Source organism: Haliotis rubra, unplaced genomic scaffold, assembly GCF_003918875.1.
Source record: "Haliotis rubra isolate DU_JTF1 unplaced genomic scaffold, ASM391887v1 Scf1345, whole genome shotgun sequence".
Classification (NCBI taxonomy): Eukaryota; Metazoa; Mollusca; class Gastropoda; order Lepetellida; family Haliotidae; genus Haliotis; species Haliotis rubra.
In genome coordinates this window covers 145,584-161,485 of record NW_025765276.1, presented here as the reverse complement: position 1 = coordinate 161,485, position 15,902 = coordinate 145,584, and the positions used below count along the sequence as shown (strand labels likewise).

The window sequence follows — 15,902 nt, the reverse complement described above, 5'->3', positions numbered from 1 at the left end:
AGGTGTCAGGATCGAGCCCACCCGTGACGGGGTGTAAAAACCTTTTTGTCAACTTTGTGTGCAGACTCTTTCAGTGTTGTCACAACCCCTAGTGTACAGTACACAACCATGTTCACTTAAAAGAACCCACGAATCCGTTGGTATATGACCAGATGGTGGCCACATGAATACGTGCCAACACCTAGTTGCGGGTACACCAACGTGCAGTGAACTTTGACAAAGTACTGTGACTATGAGCCCCAGTCCACCCAGCTGTGAATGGGTACCTCGTTAGGATAGGAATGCCACAATAACTCGGTGCGCCTAGTGGCTGCAAGAGTTGTATACTCCCCAGGGAGTTGAGATTGATAATACGATGTGCCGTTGAGGTTGACATCCAATCATCGAGGGAAAAAATACCAGCGCCTTGAGCATGCACTAGTTGCGAGGATATGTGCGCTATATACATATCCTATAATAATAATAAAAGAAGAAGCTCACAATCACGGGTTTATCGCGTTGACAAAACAAGTAGCATTATCAGGGCAAGCCCATCATACGGCGGTCTAACAAAGGGGAGCAACCCTAGTGTATCTCAAATGACTTCGCCAAATTCATTTGTTGCCTGAATAGAATAGTATGATACCATACATACTGATGTAGGGAAGCCTATTCTGTAATGTGTGGTGTCTTAGAACACTCGGTCGCCCGTGCCCCTTTACCTCTTGCACCCACCCACACCTGTTCCATCATGAGACGTAGCAGAGAACATTCCATGAAACAACGGATCACTTTCCTTTTTGGGACCTCTCATAATTATGGCTTCCAAACATTATTCCTAAGGAATGCCTGTATAGATCCGGGTTAGAATTGATCTTCATCAACCCATGCTTGTCGTAAGAGACGATTAAGGGGATTGAATCGTCAGGCTCACCGACTTGGTTGACACATGTCATTGTATCCCATTTGCGAAGATCTACATGTGTGCTCCTGCTATTGTCCAGATTGTCTGTTCCAGATTACATTATTTAGAAATATAGCAGGAGTATTGCTGAAGACGACGTTAAACAACAACAACAACAGTAAAAAGGATAACTTTAATGTATTTATTAATTAAATCCAGTTCTGAAAACATTAACAGCAGGAACTAATTATATGTTACTAATAAATTACATTTTTTTATTAACAGTGCGACGAAAACGGAGATGTTTTCTTTATATCATATAAAATCATTTTTAATTGTGGTAGAATAAACAGTCTGTATGTCCACAGACGAAATGTTCTTCATGGTCTTATTGTGATCATGATTATATTTTATAGCCCTCCCAGGTCCACTCCCCGTGTCAGTAACATACATGCTGCACATGACAAAGACAGTGATATCACAAAGGATACACCGTCAAGACATCTTTCCAAGGAAGAGCACCTGCAACACCTCCTTGGTCGCTTCTTTTCCAGGGGATCATCATCATCTTTGGAAATGCTTTTTTTACGATCTCTCAATTCCTCTGCTCTTTCCTTGCGATGATGGATTGCAATCACAAGAATAGAAGCCAGAATTGTCAAGAATGTTTGAACCTCTATTGCTATGAGAAATCTTGTGAGATTTGAAATCGATGGTGGAACCGATTCACGCATTATGGTAAGGAACATAGTGTGGGACACAAACACTGCCATTATAAATCCCAGTTTCTCCCCAGATCGCGCTGGGATCAGGAACACAAAGGGGTTTAAGAGAGACATCAACATAATTGGAATGATAACGGTTATGATGTAAAATGTGGGTTCTCTCATCAAAGATACTCCTACTGCTGCATACATACCATCATCCAATTGAAATATGTCCTGTGTAATATTCTGCACAATATACTCAGCATTATTGTCATAAAGAACAGATTGTCTGATGATTGTGTCCTGAATGGTTATGTTTAACATGTAACCGAACGCAGGGGCAAACATCAGTCGACAGAACTGTGTATCAAAGGGGTAAAGTGATATATCAATTTTGCACCTGACTCTGAAGATCGCCTTACGTTCCCAACGGTAACGTCCTGTGTGGTAGAGTATCACTGGATTCTTGCTCTGTATCGGGTCCATATTGTCGACACTGTTGGCTAAAACAATTCTAGGTCGCCAGATGTCATGTTCCTCCAGCTCGACGAAGGAGATCCCGGAACTCTCAGATCCATTCCAGGCGACACGAGTATCATGCCAGCTGAGTGTAAGGGAACCCGTCACAGTCAGGACTTGTTGTTTGGAATCCAGATCCGCAACCGTCAAGAGCGTGAAGGTCATGTTCACATCAATGCTTGCACCAGGATCTGAGAGTGGTGGGGAATATTTGTCGATTCTGCTTAAAACTTCGTCCCTCCGAGTACCTAAAGTGTCCACTTGAGATGACACCGGGTGTCTTGACATATATAGCAAAACCACACATATGATGTCAAAGACCATTTTCACTGCTCAAAACCTTGTCCCAATCCAATGAAAAAAAATAGCTTGAACCGCAGGAGAGTATTGTACTACAGTGTATGTCCACCTATTATAGCCTTATACGCCAATCAATAATTGAGTCTACATAGCTGTAGACGTGTAAGTGACGGTGATGTGACGCAAATTGATCTGACTGCGTGAGAGTGAAGGATACAATACAGTAAAACCTGCAATTATCGTAATGCAAACATTTAAGCCAGCATTTGCGTTATGTCGACAAAGAAACCTTTCAACAAACATAATGAAGATTCTGCCCACACATAAAATAATGGTGAATTTTGTGATGTCATATTACAAAAATAACTTCCATAACATGCTTGCAACGAATACATACTGTGCTATCAGTATTACGTGAGAGTGATTCATAAACACATTCTTATGAATTAATTGACTCTTACTGATTATGGAAAAGGTTTAGTAATTATATATATGTTCTGGTATTGACCTTATCACACGAGAGACAGACGGTTTTAGGTTCGAGAACGAAAGTGAGGGTGAATCATCAAATCATACACACATTATTAAACAATTATTCTTAATGAAGTCAAGAAATCCTTGTTAACCACATCTGAATGAAGATGTACGGTTTGAGCGAGTGAGTTAAAATATTCCGTCACATTGGCAATATTTCAGCCGTATCGTGACGACAATAAGTTATATACTGAGACGAAATATATTCATACTTTTTGAAAAGTCGCCTACGAAGGGCAGTATAACAACTCTATAGTCACAGATTACAATTAAAGTGAGTGAATTTAGTTCTACGCCGAACTCAGCATTATTCTAGCTATATGGCGGTGGTCTGTAAATAATCGAGTCTGGACCAGACACTCCAGTGATCAACAGCTTGAGCGTCGATCTACGCAATTGGGATACAATGACATGTGTCAACCTGACCACCCGATCCCGTTAGTCGCCTCTTACGACAAGCATAAGGCACTGAAGATCAGTTCTAACCGGGATCTCCACGGGTCGGTTATAATTAAAGCTAGTGTTCATTTCAAAATGTTAAATCATTATTCAACAACACTTATTAAACTCGGCTGTAGATCGCCAGCAACCAAATCCAGGCCACCGCACCAGGGACTGTAGGGTTTGAAAACGGTTTCTTGTGCAAAAAAGGTTCAACCTGACGTCAATTGACTTTGAGTTTTCCGAGTTCCATCACAGGCTCGGGAGTATTTATCAATTCATCTACAAGAGAAACTATTGGTTAGAAACCTTATAACAGTCCCCACCGTGAAACGACCTCTTTTCAAAAATGTGTATCTTAGTTTAAAAGCAACGTATTCTTGTCACAGACGAGATTAAAAGTCAATATATCATGTTCAATTTCAATAAAATTATACATTGTGTTGCGAAGATTTTCTGGTCCACAACATATACTATTGCGTTTTGTCAGGCGACAAACAATGATGTTTGTACACGTGCGAGGGCATGTGCATGTGTACTGGTAGGGCAGCACTTTGTGTCGTCACTTATGATCCATCCACCCACCCACCCTATTTTGCCTTTTACGCGCAATGGAAGCTGTTTGGGAGGATAATCGTGGCTGGCTATGTTCTGGCGTTTACCTCGTGTTTTGTATATTCTTAAACACAGAAGGGGAACTTGAACTGTCAATTTGGATGAAAGTATAAGCGATAACAAACTTTTCAAAGACGGACATCTCATGAACGCACCACCATCACCACTCCTAAACACAACCCATGTGACGCACGTGCAGAACGTAGTAGCCCAATGCACCTGCATGGGGTGTCATTCATGATTTTGGCGTTTTTCAAGAAGGTCGATAAATCACTGTAGACCATTAATTTTGACAATCATCTTCTATCACACAGCTGTTAGTGTTTGTTTCCAGCCGGGTTTTATTGTTTGAAAATGAAAATCGTACACATGCAAATTTCACGTCGTACACCAATCATCTTTCAAGACCGCTTACTGTACAAACAACTATGGTCATAAGGAAGTGCAAGTGGGGATACACTCTCAAAAGATTCATTATTATCATATCAACATTGATTAACTCCGATATGTCCATTTCAATCGTAAATTAGAAATGAAGTTCCCCTACTTTTTTAAAGAGTATATTACTTGCTTGCTTACTGACCTAATGAGTCAGGTATTTGGTTAGACCAAACCCCTGATTCACCTCATACTTTTGAACACTTGAAATGCTATGTACAACATTAACTACACGAACTGCGAGTCTGAATAAAGAATAATCCTCCCCACTGTTGACATATCAGAACGCCATTGACAGTGACAACAAATATCAACGTCGACAGATCTGCTGCTGTTAGTTAATCAACCTGACTGAATTGGAAAGCATACATTCAAACAAATGACTTCGGGATTACTAGTTCAATTCCATCAATCGTGTTGTCCTGCGCCATTACCCCCATGGTCAGAGCTGATTTTCATCTCGCTCAGTGCCACTCTGTGTTAACGGCGCAGTTTAAAATGTGTTGCAGTGTTCATGAACGACGGAATGGGTTAGGTTTTGGGGTCGAGGTTAAATTAAAGTGAGTATAATCGACTATGTGAGGCACTGTGGGGAGATTAGACTATGTGAGGCGCTGCTTGAGTGGTTTGTACCAACAGCAATGTTTATAAACGACAACAAGCCAGCGCGATTTGATTGTTCTGTTACTAAAATAAGGGATACTCAATTTAAGGGTAAACTTATTGGGGAACAAAACTGTATGATTGTATATGGATTATAAACAAATATATGGATAAGTGTTAATTGGCACGGCTCCCACGGCCGAAAGCTGTGAAATACACAATGCCATTTAGAAAAGGTCAAATGTAATATATGTTATATTTGGGATTACACTTACTTAGTAAAGTACAGATTCTAGAACTTTTGTTGGGTTGAGTCCCATCCGGGATTCAAACCCACACCCTCAGAGTCAGACACCTAATCGCCAGCACACAAAGTCAGACGCCTAGACCGTCAGTAGTTTCTGCCGTGACTATGTTATGTATTTTATTGATTCAAAGTTGTAATTGTCTCAACAGTATTCCGATTTACACCAATTGCACCATGATACACCATGATAAATAATGAACCAACGGTATTTTCATTTAATACTGTAGCAAGTCTGTTGATTTTATGCTAAAGGTACTGCCCTGTGGGACTCCCAATTCCCGATCTTACACCACTAGGGTATGTTATGTCCATTGTTCTGGCAGGTTGATTTTCTGTGTATCAACCTTCCATCTGCACGTGCAGAGGTTGATATGTGGATAACAACCGGGTATGTTATTTGGCAGCTGGACTGTCTAACCTAGGGTAGATAAGTCAGACTTCGGCTTCGCCTCTGTCATTGACTTATCTCCCCACGGAACTTTGGACATCGGTAATTTTTCAAATATTGTTTCTCGGCTTCGCCTCGAAACAATATTTGAAAATGACCTCTATGAAAGTGTCAAAAGGGTGTGAATACGGCGATACCGTCCAGCTGCCAATCGAAAATAACAACATGAACAAGAATGTTTTTACATTTATTTCATTGTGAAATTTACAACGCAGTTTTCGATGCGAATCTGGTGCCTGGTTTGTGCTGCCGCCAGCGTGACGGTTGAGCTAGAGGTTGCAGAGGTGGTGTTGCTGTGTTCCTTGTCTGGCCTGGATACGGTCTCCGTTGACTCTCCTATCACTCCCAGTTGCTCGTCATTCAGAATGGCGTTAACTGTGGCTTTCTGGTCCTCACTTGTTCTGGTGTAACTGCGCACACATGTTTGAATTGAAATTGGATCAAATTAGTATATGTAACGTATGTAGTTAGTCTCAACATTACGACTTTAGTTTTAAACAAACGAACTTGCTCCACTTAAATGATTGTTTTACTGAAAAGTAAATACACACCTGTGACGCTCCTGTGTCCAGTTCGTTCCATTATCAATGGTTCGCTAACCCCAGCCTGGTATAGTCGGGTTGCCGTGGTAACCCTAAGTGAGTGGTTCGTCGTGTAGCCCTTTACACCAGCCTTGTGACACATTTCAGGGACAATCCTCTGTAGCGTGTTGTGACCCAGTGGTTGTCGACTGTACCTGGAACATGGGAGTATTTGTAATTTATAGACTCTGGCCAATCCAATACTGAACATTGGGTGTATTGCATGTTTTAATAAATATTCTTTATTTTATTTTTATTTCTAACCATAAATCTGCTATTCTTTGACTTGAAAGTGCTTTTGAATCAGACGGCTGTAATATAATGTTACGTCTCCATGTGAACAAGAGCTTCTTGTGACTTCATGAATAGGATAAAGTGTATACACTAGTTTTGGCACGAATGGTCTGGTTTGAATGTGAAATAGTTTTCATTTCATTGATCAAAATATTTATTTTAACAATATCTTGATGAATATTTGGATATGAATGCATCTCTGACATTGTCACATTAAAACCCGAAGTTGTAAACTCACGAAACACTTACCAACACTTATCTGTCGAAGACTGAAGAGCTTGAAGATACAAAGCGTCATCATGGCCGTCTTGGTGACACAGTGATAAGTACTTCTTAAACAGACGAACATGACATCGGGCAGGATTTCTATCTGTGTGATGTTCGATCTCTTTATGGGTAACTCTTCTATGCTTCAGGCCCCCTTGCACAGTTTTAGAGTAATCTTCCCGGTAACACAAGTACTCGTGTCCTTCAGGACTCGTCTTCAGGGATATTTGTGAGTGTTTGTGCTTTAGCTTTCTGTGTTCGTGGCCACTACGAAGTCGAAAATGTTTTCCATTCAGGTAAAGCAAGGTGTTCACCAGTACTCGCGGGTTCCGGTCTCGAAGTTGACCACTCCTCCATAGCAGCTCCTCCTCGTCAACACTGATAGCTTCAGCTTTCTTAACGCTTTGCCCCAACCCCTTACGTGACAGTCTTTTCATCTCTCCGTCAAGAACCTGGCGGAATTCTTCGAACACATCAGACTGGAAATATTCAACATTTCGTTTAGAAACAGTCTTTATGTATGATTGTATACCCATAACTATTTGAAAGAGTGAATTTGGGGGGTATCCCCAGCCATCTTTTTTTCTATCTTCCAGAACAAACTTTGACATGAAATAAGCCAACTTGTCAAGTCCCATATTTTCCAAAACAGTAACCGGTTTTCGTCCATCCCCCCTCCGATTATTTACGGCGATAGCCCAGGCAGTAAACGTGTTGTACGCCCATTTATCCCGTCGCTGGGTGTTAGTTGGCACTGAATCCAACGCACGTTTCTCAATCTCACCATCATTAGCTCCATAAAAACGTTCTGCAGTCTTACCTTCTTCTTGTACTTCTTTTTCAATAATTTGAGATGCTTCAAACAATTCAAAATCGCTATCGTTATAAATAAGGCTTGCCTCCGCTTCTTGCGAGGCCCGACAAAGTTCATCATCTGAATTCATCTTGCACAATGAGTTCTCTTCCCAAAACCAAGTGTACACGTAACCTTGGCGGTGCAGGAAACGCACGTGCAACAAGCAATGGACGAGTCCATTCGGCGCCCACGTGGTGTAAGTAGGTTAGCACCCCCCTCTGCGGGTGATATGGATTTCAACGCTCGAGCCGTCAGGAGGAGGGTGCTAACGTATACATATATTTCAGTTGAATTTTCTATCTACATAAAACCGTGTGATACAATCAGGAATACGACCACAAGACCCATATCACTGAAGGTTTCCAAAATACTATATTTTCATATTGTGCCATATGCCTTCTACAAGTAAAGAAACAACATGTTGTATATTCATAAAAGCATCGTGTACAATGATTCCAATCTAACGATCTGATGCTCGGAACCAGACTGAATATCAGTTTTCAGATTAATGGATTCCAGAAACCAGACAAGACGCTTGCTGCTGGGCACTAAAAAGATCTCAGGTAGATGCTGTAATAATTGATAGTGGACATCATCTAGTGTAGAAGCTGTGTGACGAGCGTTTTGAAAAAAAACCATCTTTCAGCTCACGTAAGGAACAAGATCAATTGTAATCTTTTGAATTATCGAAATTTAGATTCACAATCACAATCGCAAATGTAGGATCATAAATGGAAGATTAGGAGTTCTTACTAATTGTTTCTGCGATGTTAATGTGTCAGTGACTGTTTTATGGTTTTAATATTCATTAAAGAGTGATGGGTCAGAAAAGGACAAGTCCTAAGCCGAGTATGCACCTTTAGCTGGATGGAGACAGGGGTATATTTAAATCAGTAAGAAGGCATAGAAGATGCCGTTCTTCGAGGACCGTTCCTTTATTAATTGATCTGATGAACCTGATAAGGGATCATGATGATTTAAGTCTCTCATTATCAAAACTGGTTTGGGAAGCTTGTCAGTGAGAACATCCAGATCCCCAATTCGTACATGATAGCGTAATAATACACAGAACTACCCCGAAATGGAAAATTATCCTTACTGTAACAACTTGTAAGTTAGAGCAACAGGGCTAAGAAGTGTTCCCAGTTTAGTTATAATAAGTGAGCCGCCAGAGACCTTACCATTGGTAGCCTTTGCGAATTAAAGGTCGCCACGTTGGCTGTAAGTTTGATTTCTTAGCTCTGAGATAAGTTCTAATTGCTCAATTCCACGGTGTATCTAATACCAGCTAATAGTGTTTGTCATTGAGTGTGTGTAATTAGAGGAAGCTCCCGAACATCTCAAGAAACTGTTTGCAGAATGTGTTGCTGAGGCAGGCAACTTCCTTGCTTTTACTAGCACACCGATAATAAGAAGCATGGTTTTTACATTTCCTGATATCAACTTTTGCTTAATTTGCAATGAAAACAGGAGAATGGGCCACCGGTCCCTTATTTCGTGTGTGCGACGTTTCGATACAGATTCTTGTATCGTTGTCAAGCATGTTACATGAAGTGGAGAGAAGGTATATGTATACTAAGTGTAGCAAAGAAAACAAATTGAAAACATGATTGGCTTGGCCATATGCTGATAAAGCCAGTGAGTTGACAAAGGGGAAGGCAGTGTACCCATGTGGGTAATCGAACTCGCTTCTTTGGCGTGACGCGCAAACCATTTCAATGACAGGTGATAGTAAGTAATGGCTAAAAACGGTTTATTTCTTTAAGATTGACACGTAACTTGTAATCCAGACACCTGAAAGAGATGAAAAGAACTGAGATTACTCGCATAATATAAAACCACATTTCATACCGTCCGATAGTTTTTTGCGGCAATAAGGGTTGCAACTACAAAATAGGAAGTGGTTTAATTCTTCATGACACCACACCCGTGAAGATCCGGCTTAGGATTGATCTTCAGCAACCCATGCTTGTCGTAAGTGGCAACTAACGGGATCGGGTGGTCAGGTTCGCTGACTTGGATGACACATGTCATCGCATCTCAGTTGCGTAGATCGACGCTCATGCTATTGATCACTGTATTGTCTGATCCAGACCCGATTTGCTACAGGCCACTGCTATAGTTGAAAACGTTAAATAACAAACAAACAAACTTAACAAACCCTACATCGCGAACGCGAATGATCATGTGTGTGATCCATGTCATATTCATTAAGTTTGACTATACTAGATATTCCTGACATGATCCCAGACTACAAAGCAACAACAATCTATCATCTGCCAGGATATACATATATAAGTACACTCTCACCCAAAACTAAAATACATACTACCCCAAAAAAGAAACGCAATCTATCATCTGCGAGGATATAATATATAAGTACACCCTCCCCCAAAAACTAAAATATATACTACCCAAAAATAGAAACGCAAAACAAGATTTTGGTTCAATTGTTTAGGAACATTTAATATGTTCACAACTAATGTTACAAAGGAGGAAATGTGCAGCATGGAGAACACAGAAGTCGAGGTCATTACAACAGGGTTTAAATGTCTCATTCAAAGGTCAAGATCATCAACGTGGTCAGTATCGCGTATGCCCACCATTGGCATCAAGATCAGCTTGGCATCTCCTTCCCTTGGACCCAACAAGGGTCTGAATGACACGTTAGGGAATGTTGGCCCACTCCTCCTGAAGTGCTTGAGCCAATTGTTCTAGTGTCTGCGGCTGTAGTTGACGTTGACGTACACGTCGGTCCAACTCATCCCATAGGTGCTTTATAGGATTCAAATCCGGCGATTTTGACGGCCAAGGCAGAACCTGGACGTTGCTTGCCTGAAGGTAAGCTGTTGTGTGTCGAGCTGCATGTGGCCGGGCGTTGTCATGCTTGAAAATGACATTGGCGTTCCGGGTGATGGGTAGAAGGTGAGGTCTCAGGATCTCGTCTGTGTACCTCCGAGCCGTGAGATTGCCCTGCACAGGGACAAGATCCGTTTTTCAAGTGTGTGAGATGGCTGCCCATACCATAACCCTTTCACCACCGAATCTGTCAACTTCCTGAATACAGCATGGCGCAAACGTTGTCCCTGACGTCTGTAAACTCGAGTTCTTCAATCTGAACGATAGCGTAGGAAACGGGATTCGTCACTGAACGACACTCTTCGCCAACGCAGTTGCGGCCATACTCTGTGTTGTTGACACCATTGGCGACGTTGTTGACGGTGTTGTGCTGTCAAAATGACCCCACGAACAGGACGTCGAGCCCGAAGTCCTGCTTCTCGCAATCTGTTCTTCACTGTCTGTGCCGATATCCTACGCAGGCCCGGTATGTTGGATGCTGTAGAGGACGCGGTTGTGGTTCGAATTCGTAGATGACGCAACCTGATGTACCGGTCCTGCCCCCTGGTGGTCACTCTTGTTCTGCCGGATCTGGGTCGATCACGTGTGGTTCCTTGGTGCTGATATCGGTTCCACAGTCTCATTATGGTGCTTGGCGCCGCGTTGAACACTCTGGCTACTGCTGAAAATGATTAACCAGCTTCCAAAAGACCGACACCATTGTTCCTCTCTGTTTCGCTGAGTCGGGGCATCTTTCCGGATCTTTCTCTAACTTCAGTAGCAAGTGACAATCAAACAAAAACCTTGCCTTTTTATTGCTAATGCACACATGTTTCACATGCTGTACATTGGTGCGTTCGGGAGACATGGTAAGCAAGTGGTTGCGTTTTGTTAAATTGTGAATGTTCATCTGTTTGAACAAAACTGAACGAAATTTCCAAGGCATTATTGATTGACAACAGTAAGTCTCCATCATGAATCAACGATTTTGGATCATGATCAAGAATATACGTTATTTTTGCGTTTTTATTCATTTTGCGTTTCTTTTTGGGGCCAGTTTATGTTAAAAAAATAACAAATTACATAACTAAACAAACAAAATGAACAACAACTCACTCAAGCACACTTTGCGTATGAGGCTACGTACAGATCCGGTCTCGTACAGCGGGCCTTCTCAAAAAGACAGCTGCAAGTATAAAAGAATGTATCATCAGAATGTGTTACATTGTTTGGACCTGAAAAAAATAGCGTCGGGTTTGTAGACACTATGTCCCTCCTTGACCCAGGAATAATGCAATGCTGCAGTGTTGTGGATGTGTTGAACCAACGACTCGAAACACAGCCATGTTCCATCGACAGGAAAACCCTTGGCTGTTTTGTCCAATGGCCGATGTCATTGCATTGCATGCGTGGAAATATTAATGGTACCCATCGTGTTAGTATCAGGAAACGGTAGGACTGGACATAGACATGCAATCAGTTACTTCTTCATCATATAGCAGCATTTAGGGAAGAGCGGGAAAAGTAGAGCATCCCAAAGTATAATATTTAAATTGTATTCATGGAAATCTAATCAACCTACATTGTTTGATATATGATGTCAGCAAACTAAATTAGACACATGTGGTATATGTGTGATTATATTTAATCTTTATCTAATCTAAGTACTTTCTTCGGTTGAAACGGAAGGTATTTGAGAGTCCATTTACTTAATCTGCATATTTTGCTTACATAGTAATTTGCGAAGAATTGTGCAATAAAATGGATCTTCCTCGTGATCAAGCTTGTGCTCGTAGCGATGTGGCAAAACGGATCTGTTTTATGGGATTTTTTCACTGGCAAAATCTGCTTCACAATTTTCAGACAACATAAAACATCTTCTTGAATGCTTGTATTAGCACTTTAAACAAACCGTTGGTTCAAAATGTCGAGCTCTAGTTGCTTTACTGTCCTTTGTCGGCAGGTTTTATAATCTCTGTATATATTCTATTTCAATGTCAAGTGTTCTCGTCACGATATGGCTGAAATATTGCCGATGTGACGTTAAATAATAACTCACTCACTCACTCACTCAAAATGTCGAGAATGAATATTACCTTACCTCACACATAAATGTCGCTTTCAGATTGGCTGAGCATTCTATTATATTCAATGTATCCCGCTTACAAGCGAGTAACATTTCAGTGTACCCCGCTGTCAATGGCAACTCATTTGGAACTTCGGGTAGTAATTCTTTATCTCGAATAACATTGAATCACGTATTGAATGCAAATCGATGGAAGGGACATAACTCTAAATCTGTTTTTCTTGTCAGCAAAATCTAGCGATGGCTACAAAAGATTTGTACCCGTGCTTCAAACCATTCAAAATTAAGGTGTTCGGTAAGATAAATACGTTGTTCACTGGTCCCTCGGGGCCCATGGGTTGATGTACCCTCGGTGTGCGTTTATGTTCCCTGAGCCCGAAGATTTCGATAGATACTGGATGTTGACTGGAGTGAGTGAGTTAATATTTAACGTCACATCGGCAATATCTCAGCCTTATCGTGACGAAAACAATTTATAAAATAAAAAGTGAAAATATTTTGAGGATTAATACCTGTCGACAATCGACAGTAAAAATAGGATGTTGACTGGAGGCTGACACTGGGGTTTTAAGCAATGTCTGCTCTTGTTTAATTAAGAGGTAGAGTATACGTTCTTCGGATGCAATGATGATGTAATAACATTTACTGACCAGAACATTTACTGTCAACAGGCTTCCAAGACAAAATATTGACAATACTGTGAACCATTTGAAATTTTTTCTATGAATGCTTGTGCAACAAAAAGGCATTTTCCACACGTGTTATTTCATAAAGATTAAAATATTCTCGATCGCCTCAATTCAACAAAGAGGCAGGGTGGAAGCCTTGGGGGTAAGACGTTAACTTGTCACCTAGGTTTATTTCCCCAAATGTTAAGGCCATTTCTGGTGTCATGTAGCTAGAATATGTCTAAAAGTGGCGTAACAGTGAACTTAATCAATCGTTCATTCACACACACACACACACACACACACACACACACACACATTATACAAAACCTAGTACTTTAAAAATGGTTCCTTACAAGTTCATGTAGTCTACTTTGTCTGAACCACACAAGTTTTCCACGTCATGCCCGCAGTGTTTGGTTGCCATCTGGGAACAGAAGAACTGGTATATGGCAGTGGAACCGGATGTTCCGGGTTGTACCGGAAGTTGGGGTACATGTCCCATTATGCACAGCCTGAAGAGTGAGGTCCTGACAGTGGGCCTTCGAGAACAGACACCTGGGAAGTAAAATGTATACGTTGAAAAGATGCAGAAGAAGCCATAGAAGAAGCCATAGAAGAAGATGTAGGAAGCAAACAGAAGCAGCGTCTTAGCATTATGCCTTAGTTTGTAGCCTCTCATATTAGGAATCAATGAGTCGGGGAGTTAACATTTTACGTCACATTCACAGTATTTCAAATTTATTGTGACGAGAACAATTTTAGTAAATATCTGGCACAAAAGACATTAAAACAGTAAAAAATTAGCGACATGTCACAGAATTCGAGTATAAATAAAACTGATCATTTCTAATTCAAAAAATTTCCCAAATGAATATAATATTAAAACATGTGCTATAGACCACTGACAAGCAAAGCTAGGTAACCTTACTTGGGATCCAGAACTCAAAGAAAAACGGTTATACTATAGAAATCATTGTGTGAATGTCGCTTACGAATGTCGAACCCTGGTTCCTGAAATTCAGTGAACCACGCAAACTGGATACAATGGCACATTGAAAGTCAGAGCGCCATAAAACAAAATCCGTACAACCAATTGAAGAGGAATTTGGAATCATCTGAGACTCGGAATTCCCATAGTGTGAATATGAGGATACCCATCAACATTCATCAAATCATTGTATGTTTTTACCTGTTGTCATAGGTTTTCCCGTCGCTGCCACACTCGGGATGATGGGCAAATATAGAACAGTCAGTGTGATTGATAGCTCTGCATATGGTCCTGATGGGCGCCGAGGTCTGGCTGTAGCATACTGGAGGAAAGACAAGTATTAGTTAAACAGAGGATCACAAATATATTATAGATTGTCATGTGAATCATATCTCAAGACCATGAAAACAAATGTCCTGAACCCATTCGCCGCTGTAGCCTCCTTTCGGAAGTGACGTCACCAGGTGCACGTCCTTACCTTTGCACAGAAGGTATCTGGGGCGGTGGGTTAGCCTAGTGGTAAAAGCGTTTGCTCGTCACGCCGATATGGGTACTTTGTGTGAAGCCCATTTCTGGCGTCCCCCGCCATAACATTGCTAGAATATTTTTAAAAGCGGCGCAAATCTAAATTCACTCACTCGCATAAGTTATCTCGCTCATGGGAGTTTTCAAGAAATATGCGGTTCGAATCGATAAGCGAGTGTCAAACACAATGAAGTGACTGCCGGCAAGTGACTTTCTTCAAATGTGCATCTGTTCAACCTGGAGAGGAATGGATATCCGATAGGTGCTGTTGAAACTTTACACACACACGCACGCACACACGCACACACGCACACCACCCCCGGACTGCTTTGGCTGTATGCTGCCCGGGTAGTTGAGAATGATTTAAGCAGTATCAGAGTAAGGGCGGTAGTATTTTAAAAATAATCGGACATGACACAAAGTATGGAAGCGATGGATTCAAGGCATTAATTATATTAGAATGCCGATATTATACAGTGGATAGCGGAGGTCGATATCGGGTAACCATCCACATCAGATAGCTCAGTGGGTTGCAAATATACGTTTTTCTAAAGTGGGTTATTATGTACGAACGTTCTTGAAAGGTATTTAAAAGTAGGACAAACATAAATACATGACACGTTTAGGAATAACAACCTATTTTAGTTCTTTACACGACGTTTCAAACTCAATTCTTGCTACTTCGTCACTTAATAGCTCTAAAACATCGTGTTAAGAGTTAAACAAATTGGTTGCCCATAAAACGTCTCATGTATTAATATACGAACAGCCTTCAAAAGCTGGTTCATGATTTTTAACACAGCATTCAGTGACCTCAACACTTGTCAACTGTAGGTAAGGTTATAGTTCACAAAACGGCCCTATACAGCCTGTAGTTATTCAATAATTGGTTTAGTTAAGTAAGAGTAAAGGTAAGATAAGTAAATACTACCTCACCTGCAAAAACTGCAGCGATTGTGATAAACTTCAGCATGATGAACTTGAGGGAAGGTGGACCTGTC

The 15,902-nt window shown here is 41.1% G+C and overlaps 1 protein-coding gene across 1 annotated transcript; it reads right to left on the bottom strand.

Moving 5' to 3' along the window:
- Positions 1-9,529: 9,529 nt before the first annotated feature.
- Positions 9,530-15,902, bottom strand: LOC124267896 (agrin-like). Its single transcript, XM_046702885.1, is given in 6 exon segments — positions 9,530-9,587; positions 11,748-11,817; positions 13,742-13,857; positions 13,859-13,943; positions 14,578-14,698; positions 15,838-15,902. Coding segments are annotated over 5 exon segments (429 nt in total). The 5' UTR covers positions 15,875-15,902; the 3' UTR covers positions 9,530-9,587.